Source organism: Hemitrygon akajei, chromosome 30 (genome assembly GCF_048418815.1).
Source record: "Hemitrygon akajei chromosome 30, sHemAka1.3, whole genome shotgun sequence".
NCBI lineage: Eukaryota > Metazoa > Chordata > Chondrichthyes > Myliobatiformes > Dasyatidae > Hemitrygon > Hemitrygon akajei.
In genome coordinates, this window is record NC_133153.1 from 32,116,370 (window position 1) to 32,132,883 (window position 16,514).

A 16,514-nucleotide genomic window follows, 5' to 3' on the forward strand; every position below is an offset into this window, starting at 1 on the left:
TCAAGAACAGTTATTACCCTTCAATCATCAGGCCTTTGAACAAAAGGGATAACTGCACTCATTTAAGGACTCTTTTATCCCATTATTTCATGCTCATTATTTATTGCTTTTTTAAAAATATCTGCATTTGCACAGTTTGCTGTCCATTGATCCTGTTTACAATTACTGTTCTATAGATTTGCAAAGTATGTGCGCAGAGAAAGAATCTCAGGGTTGTATGTGATGACATGTAGAGACTCTGATAATACATTTTACTTTGACTTTGAAGTGTATACCCTCACCTCAAGGACCACAGTGGTTCAAGAAGGAAGGGCACCACCACCTTCTCAAAGGCAACTTGGAATGAGCAATTAAGTGCTGCCTGATCCCACATCCCTTAAATGAATATACAGGTGGCGGAATGGAGATACATCTCTACCAAAAGAGGTATAAAGTACTCCTTCCCTCCGCTAGCCTACAGGTCAGCCTTGGGCAAGGTGTACATCTGCTTACCCCCTGGTTAGGGTCACACAAAGCCACGGGAGCAGGTGGTGGATGTTTGTATAAGCAATTGGTGCATATCACAAGTCCTGGCTATGCAACCACTGACATCATGTAGAGAATCTCTGAAGAATATTGATAATGGCTTGGGTCACCCATCTCGTAAAGACACTGCCCAGAAGAAGGAAATGACAAATAAGCTCTGCAGGAAAATTTGCCAAGAACAATTTTGCTCATGGAAAGGCCATGATTGCCTATGCCTATGAACGAATGAAAATAGCTAAATGAAGATGAAAATGATGTAAAGAACTGAAAATCCTACGAAAAGTAATGGATATGGGCCAGTCCATCATGGATAAAGGCCGCCCCACCATTGAGCACATCTACACCAAGCAGGAAAGCAGCCTCCATCAGCAGGGACCCCCACTCACTGCTGTCATCAGGAAGGAGATACAGTAGCCTCAGGACTCATACCACCAGGTTCAGGAACAGTTATTACCCCTCAGCCATCAGATTCTTGAACCAAAGGAGATAACTTCACTGAATTTCACTTGCCCCATCATTGAAATGTTTCCACAACCCATGGATTCACTTTCAGTGGCTTCTTATCTCATGCTCCCAATATATTGCTTATCTATCTATCTATCTATCTATTATTTATTTATTATTGTTATTTTTTTTCTTTTGACATCGGTTGAATGCCCGAGTTGGTGCAGTCTTATATTGATTCTGTGATGGTTGTTATTCTATTACGGATCTATTGAGTTTGTCTACAAGAAAATTAATCTCAGGGTTGTATATAGTGACGTATATATATTTTGATAATAAATTTACTTTGAGCCTTGAGGGCATTGCAACAAAGTTGAATTTTTCACTATTGTTCAAATGAATTCTAAATGTTTTATGGCAATAATTTTGGCATCCACACATCATTTACTGTTTCTTACACATCTTCTGTAGGTCTGCAAACCATGAAATTCAAACTCCTTATCTTTCGTACTTGTATCGATGACCTCTACATTAAGCTTGGGGTCACCCAAGCTATACTTCTCAATATACCACATCCCACATAAGCTGCCTGACTTGCTGAGTATTTCTAACAGTTTTTTTGTTTTTAACTAGAATCTCTGCTTTTACCTCTTATGTTGGGGTGGGGGGGGGTGATCAATAGGATGACAAAGGGGTTGGCACTATGGTCCCCAGGTAAATCTGCATACTGTACCGTTTAGAGCTTCAATGTAGCAGTAGACATCGTAAGTTTCTTCCGGACTGCGAACACCGTAACTCCTTACACCCGGAAAGCCGCCTTTGTCACCAAAGCAACGATCACGAGGGTCAGCCATTGGGTACCTAAGAACAAGGAGTTTGAGATAAGCAAACTTTACAATGTTATCCCTAAGTAATAACAATTCTGCGGACAAAGAAAGAACAGAAAGGCCAGTTAGTCGGCAACTTGGATAACTTACTTCGGGGGATCTTTTGATTGAGAACATTATGGCATGAAAGTGATCAAAGCTGGGAGGAAGGTGAGTGCGGAAGTTATTTCTGTGTCGTCAGTTTCGTTTCATTAAAAAACAAAGATCTACATTTTTTTTTGCTGTTCTATGCCACTGGTGTTGTAGAAATGTGGACTGCAACAACTTAAAGTGGAGGATCATGACTGTCTTTAGGAATAGGCAATAAATGCTGGGAGAGGACAACCCAGTATAGATGGGAAGTCCAAGCAACACACACAAAATGCTGGTGGAACACAGCAGGCCAGGCAGCATCTATAGGGAGAAGCACTGTCGACATTTTGGGCCGAGACCCTTCGTCAGATGGGAAGGCCCACTGTAGCCAGGCCAAAGTGAAGGGCACAATTATTGGCAAAGTCTTTTTCTGTTCTATAGATGTTTTAGATGCCTATTAAGACTGGTAATCTGTGAGGTTTCAGAAGAATGTAGTTAAATTTAGATCTTTGGCTTCTAACCCCTGACACATTGCTGGAATATCATGTCGATGATTCAGGATGAGGGTACTGTTAATGGGTACTCTTGAGGTGCTGGGGGTGTTGTTAGGGACTAATTAGGTCTCTATGTCCTATTTGTAAAGGCTCGTGCCAGGAAGGAAAGGACCCAGGCATCATGGTAAAGAAGATGTATAAAACTGTAGATATTCACAGACAATTTTAGCTTGAGAGAAGAAGTTCCTCATTCACTAAGCCTCTTTTATAAGAAGATATCCATCTCTAGTTTAGAGTCAAGTTCGTTTTTTTTCTTTATGAAGTATTATCACTCTTGCAATGTACAAAACATGCCATCCAATTTGTGCACAATAACTACTTGTAGGACTGATAATAGCCAGATAATTTTTTATTTCAATGACTTTGGTTGAGATATAAATATGTACGGGGATACGGAGATAACTCCCATAATGCTTTACAGAATATTGGATGGATTCGTTGAGAGATCAGAAGAGAAATTCTCATCTGAAAGACCCTCACTCTGGGGGAGGGGAGGGCTCTGTTGGAGAACATTAGCTCTCCAAGCTATTTCCAAAGCACCAAACCAGAAGTGGAATCAGGAAGTCTTTTACGCATAAAAGAAAGTAAATAAAAATAAAACAAAATCCGATCACAAGGAAGTCTAGAGCCTACATTTTTGTTTAATATTAAGGTCATGTAGCTATGGTGTGAAAGTGGTGCCAGGATTAGCCATGATCTAAGTAAATGGCTAACTAGATATGAGGGGCTCAATGGCCTCTAACTTTTATTGCTTTAATTACTTTAAGAATTGTAAATATTGACTTGATTTGCAGTTTAAGGTAGTACCAGCCCAGAGAATATCATCACTAAGTTAGTTGAAATAGAATAGTTATTAATAAATTTATGTTAATTTATGACAATTTATGTTGGTTTATTAATTTATGTTGATACATGTTTGTAGTTCCACTGCTGTAAAAACGCAAATTTCCATGGCATTTATACCATGTGCAAGTATGCCTACGACAGCAAAAAATTGTCACATAACAACAAGTTTCAAGTCAGTGATAATCAGAATCAGAATCAGAATCAGGTTTAATATCACAGGCATATGTCGTGAAATTTGTTAACTTAGCAGCAGCAATACAATGCAATACATGATAATACAGAAATATAAATAAATAAATCAATTACAGTAAATATATATGTATATTAAGTAGTAAAATAAACAGTGCGAAAACAGAAATGAGAAAAAAAGAGTGAGGTAGCGTTCATGGGTTCGATGTCCATTTAGGAATCAGATGGCAGAGGGGAAGAAGCTATTCCTGAAATGCTGAGTATGTGCCTTCAGGTTTCGGTACCTCCTTCCTGGTGGTTATAATGAGACGAGGACATGTCCTGAATGATGGGGGTCCTTAGTAATTGACGTCGCCTTCCTGAGGCACCGCTCCTTGAAGATGTCTTGGATACAATGGAGACTAGTACCCATGATGGGGGTTGACTAATTTTACAACTTTTACTGAGAGAACTGAGTCCAAACTTGAACATATCACATGATTACATAGCCACTGGGGCCAGGATTTCTAGTTTGCCAAATACATGACCGAATAGAACTGAGAAGTGGGAAGCTTTACCTGACAGTCTGGTCAGAAAGCCAGCCTGCATCACACTGGTTGTATCCTTTCTCATAGGCTGCCTGCAGCTGCTCTGGAGTGGCAATAAAGGCATTGTTTTCTAAGCAGGCTAGCTGGGCCTGGGTGAAGTTAAAGCTATACCTGCTTGAAATGGCACGGTAATGGAATACAATCCCTGTTAAAGAAACAAATAAACAGGCAATTGAGCTGAGCCATATTAAGTTCAAGGTCAAGTTTATTGTCATTCAACATGTATACCTTCAAACGAAACAATGTTCTTCCAGACCAAGGTGCACAAAACAGTACGTTTACCTCACACACAAAACATAAAGTAATATTATGACAAATAAATTAACAGATAATAAAATATGTTCCAGAAGATTGACATTCACAATAATCATGTTGCAATGAAAATAAAGGATGCTGGAAATGCTCAGCAGGTCAGGCAGCATCTGTGAAGGGTGAAAAATAGATAACATTTCAGATTGATGATTTTTCATCATAACTTGAAATGTTAACTGTTTCTCTATCACAAAATGCTGCCTAACCTGCACAATGTTTCTGGCATTTTCTACACTTCCATTTTGCTTTTAAAAGGAAGCACACACTTTTCCTTTATACTATATACGTATTCCTTAACATAAATGCATCTTAGGATTTCAGTAAGATAGAGATCAGATAAATCTTGTTGTTCATCCTTTGCCATCAAGCAGGGCTCCCAAAGATGTATGATATGGAAAGTTTCACTGTATTTTGAATAGAAAAATTATATAACAATTGTTGCCCTTCCAACTAGGATCACTTGAGCTCTCTATCATGTGCTCAAGAGAGTACCTAACAAAATTCCTATAATCTCTAGAAACATAAAAGAATATATACTAGATTTTTTAATCTGATAGAAGATGGGGTCACTATGTTTGTTGCAGTTTTAATCAAAAGAATGAGGACAAATTTTGATATTTGCATGTCACTCAACATTTGGATGAAATGAGAGCTATGTTTTGCTCAAAAGCTAAATGACCATACCAGAAGTGTGAAGTAAATTCCTTTAATTATCTCATCCCTAGTGCCTTAAATGGCACAAACAGTGAATCAGTAAGTGGAGAGCTGAGAATTTCATATGGGAATCCAGAATCTAAATTTGGAATCAGTACGAGAACCATAGAGGTTAAAACCAGATAGATCATACACAATAAGTTAAGAGGCCTCAGAGTGTACTGCTCGGCCAACACCAAATTCCTAATAAATGTAAATGTATTTGGTGAATAAAGTTGATCCTTGATTCTTAATACCAAGTAATTGCTGAAGTCAAGACAATCACAATTTTTAAAAAGATAAATGATTCCTAAGAGGGTGTAAAGAAGGGCCAGTGCGATGTGATTAACTTTTGAATGCTTACTGTGTGAGGTATTTTAACTCACCGGTTGGAGCCATTGGGCTGATGGGACATAATGTTGAACTCTCATCCACCTTGATCAGTTTTTCGGTGATGGCTGCCGTAATTGGGGTCACTGTCTCAGGCGGAGCTGCTGTTAGCCCTTCGGGTGGCGTTGCCAGAACTTCTGGAGCTGCTGTTACCTTGGGAACAATCTCTTCTATGGTGTGTGGAGCAGGAGTTGGAATTTCTGTGACTTCTAGTCCTACAGTTCCTGTCAGTTCTTCGACGGGTACTAAGACCCCAATAGTTGCTACCACAGATACTGGCACTTCTGGACTGGAGATCTCCTCAGGGGTGATTAGATCTTCGGGTAGGCCTGTGATGTTCGGAAGGATAATTCCCTTAGTAACAGGTTCTTCAGGAGGTGGGATTCTGACAGTTTCTGGGCTGAGGGATATGGTCAACTCAGGAGCTTCCTCAGTAGATGGCAGAGTCACTGGAGCGAAAGGACTTAATGTAAAAACGTCTCCCCTTGCTTCTCCCTCTTCAGTAGGCTTTGTGAAAAATACTTCTACCTTTTCAGGTATGGTTTGGATGGTAAAGGCGCTTCCCTCTTCGGTAAATACCTCTTCTGCCTCAGTGGCTAGGTAGGTGAGTGGGGTTTCTGTGATTGCTTCTATAGCAGGCTTTCCTGTTGAGAAATAGCAGAGTGTTGAAGAGATTATCAATGAGGGAGACAAACAGCCCTGTGCAGGCTACCAACAAACTGAATTCTCTATCAATCAATGCGTGGTCTTGGCCTATCTTGCTTCCCTTATGGACGGTCAGCTCTTCTGTTGAGGTGGGGAACCAGCCACACTTAGACTATTGTGAGCAGTTTTGGGGGCCCCTATCTAAGGAAAGACATACCTGCATTTGTGTGGGTCCAAAGGAGGTTTCCGGGAATAAAATGATTAACATATGAGCAGCACATTTTGACGCAAGGTGTGTACTCGCTGGACTGGGAGGATCTCATTGAAACTTAGCAAATATTGAAAGGCCTAAATAGAGTGGATGTGCAGAGGATGTACAGTAGTGGGGGAGTCTAGGACCAGAGGGCACAACTTCAGAATACAAGGATGTCCCTTTAGAACAGAGATGAAGAGGATTCTCTTTAGCTAGAGGGTGGTGAATCTGTGCAATTCATTGCCACAGGCAGCTGTGGACACCAGTCGTTGGGTATGTTTAAAGGTAGAGATTGACAGGCTCTTGATTAGAAAGGGCGCCAAAGATTACAGGGAGAAGGCAGAAGAATGGGGTTGAGAGTGATAATAAATAAAACATGGTCGAATGGTAATGCAGACTTGATGAACTGAATGGTCTAATTCAGTTTCAATGTCTTATTTCAAATCCATTAGGATTCATTGGGATTTGCATGCTAGCCTTGAATGCTGGAAATGAAGTTTGAACTTTACCACTTGTGGGGGATGTAACAGATAGTGTGCATGGGGAAAAATAGGATGCTTGAAGATTATGTTTAGCGTTGGTGTGGCTCTGAGGGAAGATCACTGGTTCCTTGGCTTCAATTGCATGTTCATTTCACTTTTTGTCGTGGCTGGCGTTTGGCTGCAGTCACCAGTACAAAACTCTATAGTATGGGTTCTCAACCGTTTTTTTATGTCATGGACGACTTCCATTAACTGAGGGGTCTGTGGACCCCAGGTTTGGAACCCTCAAGTCCCGTCCACTTGTCAGTCACCAAATCAATGCAAATATTCCATATGTCATTGTAACAGGTACCTTAATATACGTCATTCAGGTGCATGTTACAATGATGTGTAGTGTGTGTAGGACTCCGTTAGTCTCGATAGACCATGGATCTGCACCTTGGAAAGTTTCCAGGGTATAAGCCTGGGCAAGGTTTTTTTGAATGGAAGACCGGCAGTTGCCCAAGCTGCAAGTCTCCCCTCTCCACGCCAGCGATGTTGTCCAAGGGAAGGGCATTAGGACCCATACAGCTTGGCACTGTATTCACGATGATTGCTTTATACAGTCTGATTAATTTAGTTTATTTGTAGCTTTATCAGAACATAAAAGTGGCAAATGAAATATGATGTTGGAAAATGCATGGTCATGCACTTTGGTAGTAGAAATAAATGCACAAATGATTTTCTAAATGGGAGAAAATCCAAAAACTCTGTGATGCAAAGGGCCTTGGGAGACCTTGTGCAGAACACCCTAAAGGTTAACTTGCAGGTTGAGTCGTTGGTGAGGAAGGCAAATGCAATGTTAGCATTAATTTCAAGAGGTCTAGAATACAAGAGCAGGGATGTGATGCTGAGGCTTTATAAGGCACTGGTGAGGTCTCATCTTGAGTATTGTGTACAGTTCTGGGCTCCTCATCTTAAAAGAGATCAACTGGCATCGGAGAGGGTCCAGAGGAGGTTCACAAGGATGATTCCAGGAATGAAAGGGTTATCATACGAGGAATGTTTGATGGCTCTGGGTCTGTACTCTCTGGAATTTAGAAGGATGAGGGGGGCTTCTCAATGAAGCCTTTCGAATGTTGAAAGGCCTGGACAGAATAGATGTGGAAAGGATGTTTCATGTGGTGGGAGAATCTAGGACAAGAGGGCATACCCTCAGGATAGAGGGCATCCATCCAAAACAGAGATGCGGAGAAATTCCTTTAGCCAGAGGGTGGTGAATTTGTGGAATTTGTTGCCACATGCAGCTGTGGAGGTCAGGTCGTTGGGTGTATTTAAGGCAGAGATTGATATATTCTTGATTGTACATGGCAACAAAGGTTATGGGGAGAAGGCCAAGAAATGGAGTTGAGGAGGAGAAAAAAAAAGAATCTGCCATGTTTGAATGGTGGAGAAGACTTGATGGGCCAAATGGCCTAATTCTGCTCCTATGTCTTATGGTCTTACAAAGCAATATAGAACACAGCAGTGAAACAGGCTGTTTAGCTCAAGATGTCTGTACTGACCATTATGTCAAATTAAACTGATGCCTTCTGCTTGCACATATAACCATATAACCACATAACAATTACAGCATGGAAACAGGCCATCTTGGCGCTTCTAGTCCATGCCGAACTCACCTAGTCCCACTGACCCGCACTCAGCCCATAACCCTCCATTCCTTTCCTGTCCATATACCTATCCAATTTTACTTTAAATGATAATACCGAACCTGCCTCTACCACTTCTACTGGAAGCTCGTTCCACACAGCTACCACTCTCTGAGTAAAGAAGTTCCCCCTCGTGTTACCCTTAAACTTTTACCCCCTAACTCTCAACTCATGTCCTCTTGTTTGAATCTCCCCTACTCTCAATGGAAAACGCCTATCCACGTCAACTCTATCTATCCCCCTCATAATTTTAAATACCTCTATCAAGTCCACCCTCAACCTTCTATGCTCCAAAGAATAAAGACCTAACTTGTTCAATCTTTCCCTGTAACTTAGATGCTGAAACCCAGGTAACATTCTAGTAAATCTTCTCTGTACTCTCTCTATTTTGTTGACATCTTTCCTATAATTCAGTGACCAGAACTGTACACAATACTCCAAATTTGGCCTTAACAATGCCTTGTACAATTTTAACATTGCATCCCAACTCTTATACTCAATGCTCTGATTTATAAAGGCCAACATACCAAAAGCTTTCTTCACCACCCTATCCACATGAGATTCCACCTTCAGGGAACTATGCACCATTATTCCTAGATCACTCTGTTCTACTGCATTCTTCAATGCCCTACCATTTACCATGTATGTCCTATTTGGATTATTCCTACCAAAATGTAGCACCTCACACTTATCAGCATTAAACTCCATCTGCCATCGTTCAGCCCACTCTTCTAACTGGCCTAAATCTCTCTGCAAACTTTGAAAACCTACTTCATTATCCACAACACCACCTACCTTAGTATCATCTGCACACTTACTAATCTAATTTACCACCCCATCATCCAGATCATTAATGTATATGACAAACAACATTGGACCCAGTACAGATCCCTGAGGCACACCACTAGTCACCGGCCTCCAACCTGACAAACAGTTATCCACCACTACTCTCTGGCATCTCCCATCCAACCACTGTTGAATCCATTTTACTACTTCAATATTAATACCTAACGATTGAACCTTCCTACCTAACCTTCCATGTGGAACCTTGTTAAAGGCCTTACTGAAGTCCATATAGACAACATCCACTGCTTTACCCTTGTCAACTTTCCTCGTAACCTCTTCAAAAAATTCAATAAGATTTGTCAAACATGACCTTCCATGCACAAATCCATGTTGACTCTTCCTAATCAGACCCTGTCTATCCAGATAATGATATATACCATCTCTAAGAATACTTTCCATTAATTTACCCACCACTGATGTCAAACTGACAGGCTTATAATTGCTAGTTTTACTCTTAGAGCCCTTTTTTGAACAATGGAACCACATGAGCAATACGCCAATCCTCCGGCACTATCCCCGTTTCTAATGACATTTGAAATATTTCTGTCAGAGCCCCTGCTATTTCTACACTAACATCCCTCAAGGTCCTAGGGAATATCCTGTCAGAATCTGGAGATTTATCCACTTTTATATTCCTTAAAAGCGCCAGTACTTCCTTCTCTTTAATCGTCATAGTTTCCATAACTTCCCTACTTGTTTCCCTTACCTTACATAATTCAATATCCTTTTCCTTAGTGAATACCAAAGAAAAGAAATTGTTCAAAATCTGCCCCATCTCTTTCGGCTCTACACATAGCTGTCCACTCTGATTCTCTAAGGGACCAATTTTATCCCTCACTATCCTTTTGCTATTAATATAACTGTAGAAACCCTTTGGATTTATTTTCACCTTACTTGCCAAAGCAACCTCGTATCTTCTTTTAGCTTTTCTTATTTCTTTCTTAAGATTCCTCTTACATTCTTTATATTCCTTGAGCACCTCATTTACTCCATGCTGCCTATATTTATTGTAGATATCTCTCTTTTTCCTAACCAAGTTTCCAATATCCCTTGATACATGATACATATCCTACCATTCCTTGGATATTTATGTCTCTATCTCAAAGGCTTGTAAACACCCCTGTCAAATCTGCTTGAACCACCAACCCTAGAAGCACATTTGAGGCCCCCACCACTCACTGTGTAAAGAACCTTGCCTTGCACATCTCTTTTTAAACTTTCCTCTTCTCAGCTTAAAGCTATACCCTCTAGGACTGGATATTTCTACCCGAGGATGTATATTCTGATTGCCAACCCTATTTATGCCTCTCGTTATTTTATAAACCTCTCTCAGGTCTCCCCTTGGCCTCTGACACTCCAGAGAAAACCAACCTGTCCTTTTGCTCATACCCTCTAGTCCAGGTGTTCCCAGCCTGGGGTCCACGGACACCTTAATTAACTGTATGGGTCTATGCCATTAAAAAAGGTTGGTAACAGTTGCTCTAATCCAAGCAGCATCCTAGTAAAAGCTTTATGCACCCTTTGCTTGTTGGGTTCAAACATTTCTTGCTCCTGAAAAGAATCATAGAAGCAATGTAGCTCCAGAGGAGGTCACTTGTTCTATTAAGCCATGCCAACTTCTGGTAAAACCTACCCAGTTTTTTTTTTCTCTATTTTGTTAGCCTGTTCCCTGTGGTAATGCATTTATTTTTCTTTCAAGTACTTAACGAATTCTCTTTGGAAAGACATGTCTGACACCACAGGAATCCCATCCAAATCACCGTAGCTCACTCCTTGAAAATGGATCAAGGTGAAAAGCTTGCTAACAATTTTTAACTGGCTTTTCACCAAGTTCCTGACTCTTTGATGTGTGTCAGATGTTTTAAGAGATATAGTTGCACACATCACCTGTTTAACATACACTATGTAAGGGATGAACTCCAATATCTATGCCTATGTGTCCAAACAAAGTTAATATTCTTAACATAAAGTTTTTGAAGTTCAAAACTGAAGAGGAGTGAATCTTATCACACAACTGGGCATGATGGAGCCTCCTGGACTCAAAACTGGGTTTTTCAGTTTGAGAGAGCTCACTCATTCCTTCTATTTGCATCAGAATGATGATTTCTGCCTGTCTTCATTCCAATAATAAAATAAATGACTATTTATATAGCACCTTTCATACATTAAGATGCTGGCTCAAAGTGCTTTATACAGATTGTAAAGGTAAATTAATATAGTTATAAAAATACGAGACAAAATTGAAAATCGTAAGTAAAGACAAATACTTTGTAGGCTAAAATGCAATTGAATATACCAAATTATATAAATATAATCAACATCAACAGGCATTAAGTAATCCTATAAGTAGGACACATTTTAAAAAAAGTAGGTTTTTCAAAGTTTTTTGAAATGTTCCACAGTACTAAATTGGCATAACTGGTAGAGTATTCCAGATTTTTGGAGCATAAGAGCAAAATGCCACATTACTAGTTCCTATGTGCTTGCCTTTAGGAACATTAAGCAAACCAGTATTCGTGGATCTAAGATTACAATTTTGGCTATTTCTATTTCTTTTGTATAGTTGGACTTGTTGGGGATATTCCACAGATTCACTATTAATAATACAATCAAAATAGTGTAATGTGGTGATAACTGCCCCTATTAAACTTTCTGATCTCACTCTATTCAAGATATTTCCTTTGTTCCTCCCATTCTGCCCTAATCTTTGCTGCTACTGAAAGCTAACTAGAGTTTTTCACTTTACCAGCTCCAAGTCCGAAACATTAACCGTTTCTCTTTACTTAGATCACGCCGTATTTGCTGAGTGTTCCCAGAATTTTCCATTTTTACTATCGTCGTCATTGGCTTACCACTGAAGCAGTAGGCATCATGGTGATGTGTGGGGTCAGGATAGCCAGTCTGGTTGATGAAACGGTACACGGTCCTAACTCCTAATAGGTTGCCTCCACAGTTGGGTCTTCGTTTTGAGATTGGGTATCTAACACTGCCGTCAGCCAGCCAGCCTGTATTGCACTGATCCATGCCATCTTTCCATGCCAGGTATAACTGCCCGGTGGTGGCTAACTGAGCTCCCTTGTCTAGGCAAGCTTCTATTGCTTCCTTGAAGGCGTATCTTCCAGTGGTGGTAATGTAGAAGACCTTGCCTAGAAACAAAAGGGCAGAAAGCAGACAATCAATGATCCAAAACGTCAAAAAATGCTTTTGACAAAAACTATTGACATGAAAAAATAAGGAGTTAGACATGGAAATGGAAGAGTATTCCTTTCTTCATTCTTATATAAACATGCGTATAGCTCTTTAGGTCAACCTGTCATTGTTCAATGTGCAGGGAATGTCACTCGGAGGCTCTTATCTATCTATCTACCCGTCTCTTTATTTATTTGTTTGTTTGTCCTACATCTACAATGACCAGATAATCTACTAACTGGTACATCTCTGGAATGTGGGGGGAAACTGGAGGAAACCCACGTATTCATAGGGAGGACATATAAACTCCATATAGAAGCTGCCAGATCCGAACCCTAATCTCCGACGCCCCGAGTTGTAATAGCATCGGGCTGATCACAACACTACCATGGTGCTATAGTTTTTTTGTGACTGTATGTGCTGGATCATAGCTACATGTTTTGTGTGTGACTATATGCACTGTGCTTTTACGCCTTGGTCCCAGAGGAATGATGTTTCATTTAGCTGCATACGTGTGTATTATTGAATGACGATAAATTTGAACTTGAATAAGATGGCAGCATCCAAGACAACCACTACTTCAGTAAAGCAGCACTACATCTGCTTTTCACTATAATAGGCTTTGATTTTTTTTTGTTCCAATTGTATAAATGCGTCGAATGGGTATTTAATTTATGTTCTTCTTGGGAACGTTGTGTATCTGATACAATGCATCTGTGCTACTGCAGGAAGTAATTTTTTTCCCCTGCACTTCTGTATGCATGTACTTGTGCATATGAAGATAAATTTGACTTTGATTTTAACTAAAACACGAGCCCATTTTCTCCGTGAACCCATTTTCTCCTTCCACGCAACCTCATTTACGGATCTCAGAGTGTATTTCTCCAGACAAAAATATATTTCTCACCTTGCAATTCCTCTGCAAAGCAATAAACATCATAAGTTTCATTGGTGTCTCTAATGCCATACGATCTGACTCCTGGGTACTCATCCAGGTTACCATAGCATCCCTCTCGTGGTTTGTGAATTGGATACCTGTGAAAAGAATTTCAGAAATATGTCTCAGGGCTTCTGTTAGCATTGTCTCTTTATTCACTGTAAATATTGGACTCAACTGTAAAAGATTAAAAGAAGACATAAGAGGAACTAACAGTCTGAGCCCGAACTAACATCCTTCGTCTTCTGTCTCATTCTACGTTTTGGATTAAGACATATTTGGACAAGAAGCATGCTGGAGGAACTCAGAAGATTGGCAAGCATCTGTGTAGAGGAACGCACGGTCCATCAGTCCATGATTTGGGACTAGAAGAAGCACCCGATCCAAGACCTTGACTGTTCATTTCATTTCAGAGATCCTGCTGGACCCATTGACTCCCTCTAACATTTTCTTTGTTGCTCCAGAATTAATCTTCCTGAGCTCTCGTGGTTGATATTTATTCATTTCATCCGCATGGTTTGCCTTGCCCTTATAGGGCTGAGAACCCTGTGTTCAATTCAGTCTGACAATGCTATGGGTCCAATGGAACAGGGTGAGGAGATTACCTTCCTCAATAACCATTTGCAAACTGCATAAGATCAGAAGATATAGGAGCAAAATTAGAGGATTTGCCCCATCAAGTCTGTTTCACCATTCCATCATGGCTGATATATTACTCTTCTCAACCCCATTCTTCTGTCTTCTCCCCTTAACCTTTGATGCCTTGACTAATCAAGAACCTATCAACCTCTGATTTAAATATGCTCAATGACTTAGCCTCCAGCAGGTCGTGGCCATGAATTCCAATGATTCACCTTCTCTCTAAAGAAATTCCTCCCCACCTCAGTTCTAAATAGTCAGCTCTCTATTCTGAGGCTCTGTCCCCCCATACTGTACTGGATTCTCCCACTATAGAAAACATCCTCTTCACATCCACTCTATCTAGGCCTTTCAATATTTGATAGGTTTCAGCATTCGATAGGTTTCTTCTAAACTCTAGTAAGTACAGGCCTGGAGCCATCAAACGCTCCTCATACAGTATGTTAACCCATTCAGTCCCGGAAATATTCTCAAGCACCTTCTCTGGACACTCTCGAGTGCCAGCAATGGTCAGCAAAATGCTGACCAATGTATGTTTGAAGGGTAAGGTTAGATAAAGATTAGCTGTATTGTCACACTGAAACATCAAAACATACAGTGAAATGCATTATTTGCATCAATGGCCAGCATAGTCTGAGGGTGTGGTGTGGGCTGCCTGCAAGAGTTGCCATGCTTCCAGCACCAATGTGGCATGCCCATATCTTACTAACTAGCCCATACGTCTTTTTGGTGTGTGGGAGAAATCCTGAGCACCAAGAGGAAATCTACACGGTCACAGGCAGAACATACAGACTCCTTACAGATGTGAGATCATCTCTCACACGCTAAAGCATAAAGTGAACCACTCACTGTGTTTGTTCCAAAAGATAATCTGTACACTCACTCTCCACCCCACATTGAAGAATACAGTACTTTGCCAATGTCTTAGGCACGCATATATAGCTAGGGTGCCTAAGACTTTTGCACAGTACTGTATTTGTCAATGTGGAGCATAGAGCGAGTTTGTAAATCCAGCAGGAGCAAAGGATGTTAGGAATGCTGAGGGTGGAGTGCCACGGGAGGGGTGAGGGACATGTGGTAGAGGAGGAGTGCCAGGGATAGTGGGGGTGGTTGACACAGGTGTAGACACATCCAATCCTGAGTTACCAGGCAAGATCGTTTGATTCCAAACAACTGGTTTATTGATCATTACATAACGTCTCTCTGGTGCTTCCCACTCCCTCACCCCTTTTCCAAACCATGAACCCCCTCTCCCTGCCCCCTTCCCACTCTCAGTCCACAACAGAGATTCATATCAGAATCAGGTTCATCAATATATATAGATATACACATAAAGATAAATTGTGACAAGTTCCTTTGGAATTAATGGAGCCTCACAATGCACTGGAAGTTTATGGACTGATTGCTTCCATAGAAGTTTGCTTCCCTCTGTAGGCCCTTCTATCACATAGATCACCCCCATTCCACAAAGGTTAGTGAGGCAACACATGGGATTGGTCCAGACCTTACAGTTTGATCAGACATCCAGCCAGCATCACACTGATCAAATCCATCATCGTAAGCTGCTTGTAGTTGTTCTGGGGTTGCAATGACGGCGGAGTTTTCCATACACGCCTGCTGAGCTTTGTAGAAGTTGAGGGTGTACCTGCTGGAGATGGCGCGATAATGGAAAACAACTCCTGGAATCAGAAAAGAAAAGACACATAACGACCACCTTCCTGGTTTGAACTATTGCATTTTTAAGAGTAAAAACAACCAACCTTCTGGAAGAGCTCAACAGAGGGAAATGGACATAGTACACACAGTACTGTGCAAAAGTCTTAAGGCATACAGTATATATATAGCAAGGGTGCCTAAGACCTTTGTACAGTACTGTATTTGTCAATGCAGAGCGGAGAGCGAGTTGGTAAATCCGGCAAGAGCAGAAGATGATGGGAATGGGGAGAGTGGAGCAGGAGGGGTGTGGGATGGGTGGTAGAGAAGGTGCTGGGGCACAGTGGGGGGGGGGGGTAGAAGGCTGAGGTGGCGCGGGTGCTGATACTCCAAGCCCTGGCACACCAGGCAAGGTCATTTGATTCCAATCTGCTTTATTAAACCAATTAGTATGGCAAAAGTACCATTATGGTAAAATGGCGGTGCAGTTGTATGCTGTGGTTTCCAAGGGCCCAACCAAAGGTGTCTTTTTTAAACATAGGTTTTACAATCACAAGACCCTGCTGGACATTAAGAACTTGAAGCACTGCAGGCCTACCCTATCAGTGAGTTGCTCGTTGCCAAGGAGCTGGTCTTGGCGAGGATCGTGCTGCTGCCTGAGTCAGAGAGGCATCGGAGGAATC

At 41.0% G+C, this 16,514-nt stretch overlaps 1 protein-coding gene across 3 annotated transcripts in view; it reads right to left on the minus strand.

The window, feature by feature from the left end:
* acana (aggrecan a) overlaps positions 1 to 16,514 on the minus strand; it is a 108,724-nt gene that overhangs the window by 46,294 nt on the left and 45,916 nt on the right. For all 3 annotated transcript variants that reach the window (XM_073032557.1, XM_073032556.1, XM_073032558.1), the window contains exons 4-9: positions 15,683 to 15,857; positions 13,510 to 13,637; positions 12,266 to 12,559; positions 5,496 to 6,143; positions 4,075 to 4,249; positions 1,703 to 1,830 (exon numbers count right to left, since the gene is read on the minus strand). In XM_073032557.1, coding sequence (XP_072888658.1) covers positions 1,703 to 1,830; positions 4,075 to 4,249; positions 5,496 to 6,143; positions 12,266 to 12,559; positions 13,510 to 13,637; positions 15,683 to 15,857 — 1,548 coding nt within the window. The remainder of the gene's footprint in view (positions 1 to 1,702; positions 1,831 to 4,074; positions 4,250 to 5,495; positions 6,144 to 12,265; positions 12,560 to 13,509; positions 13,638 to 15,682; positions 15,858 to 16,514) is intronic.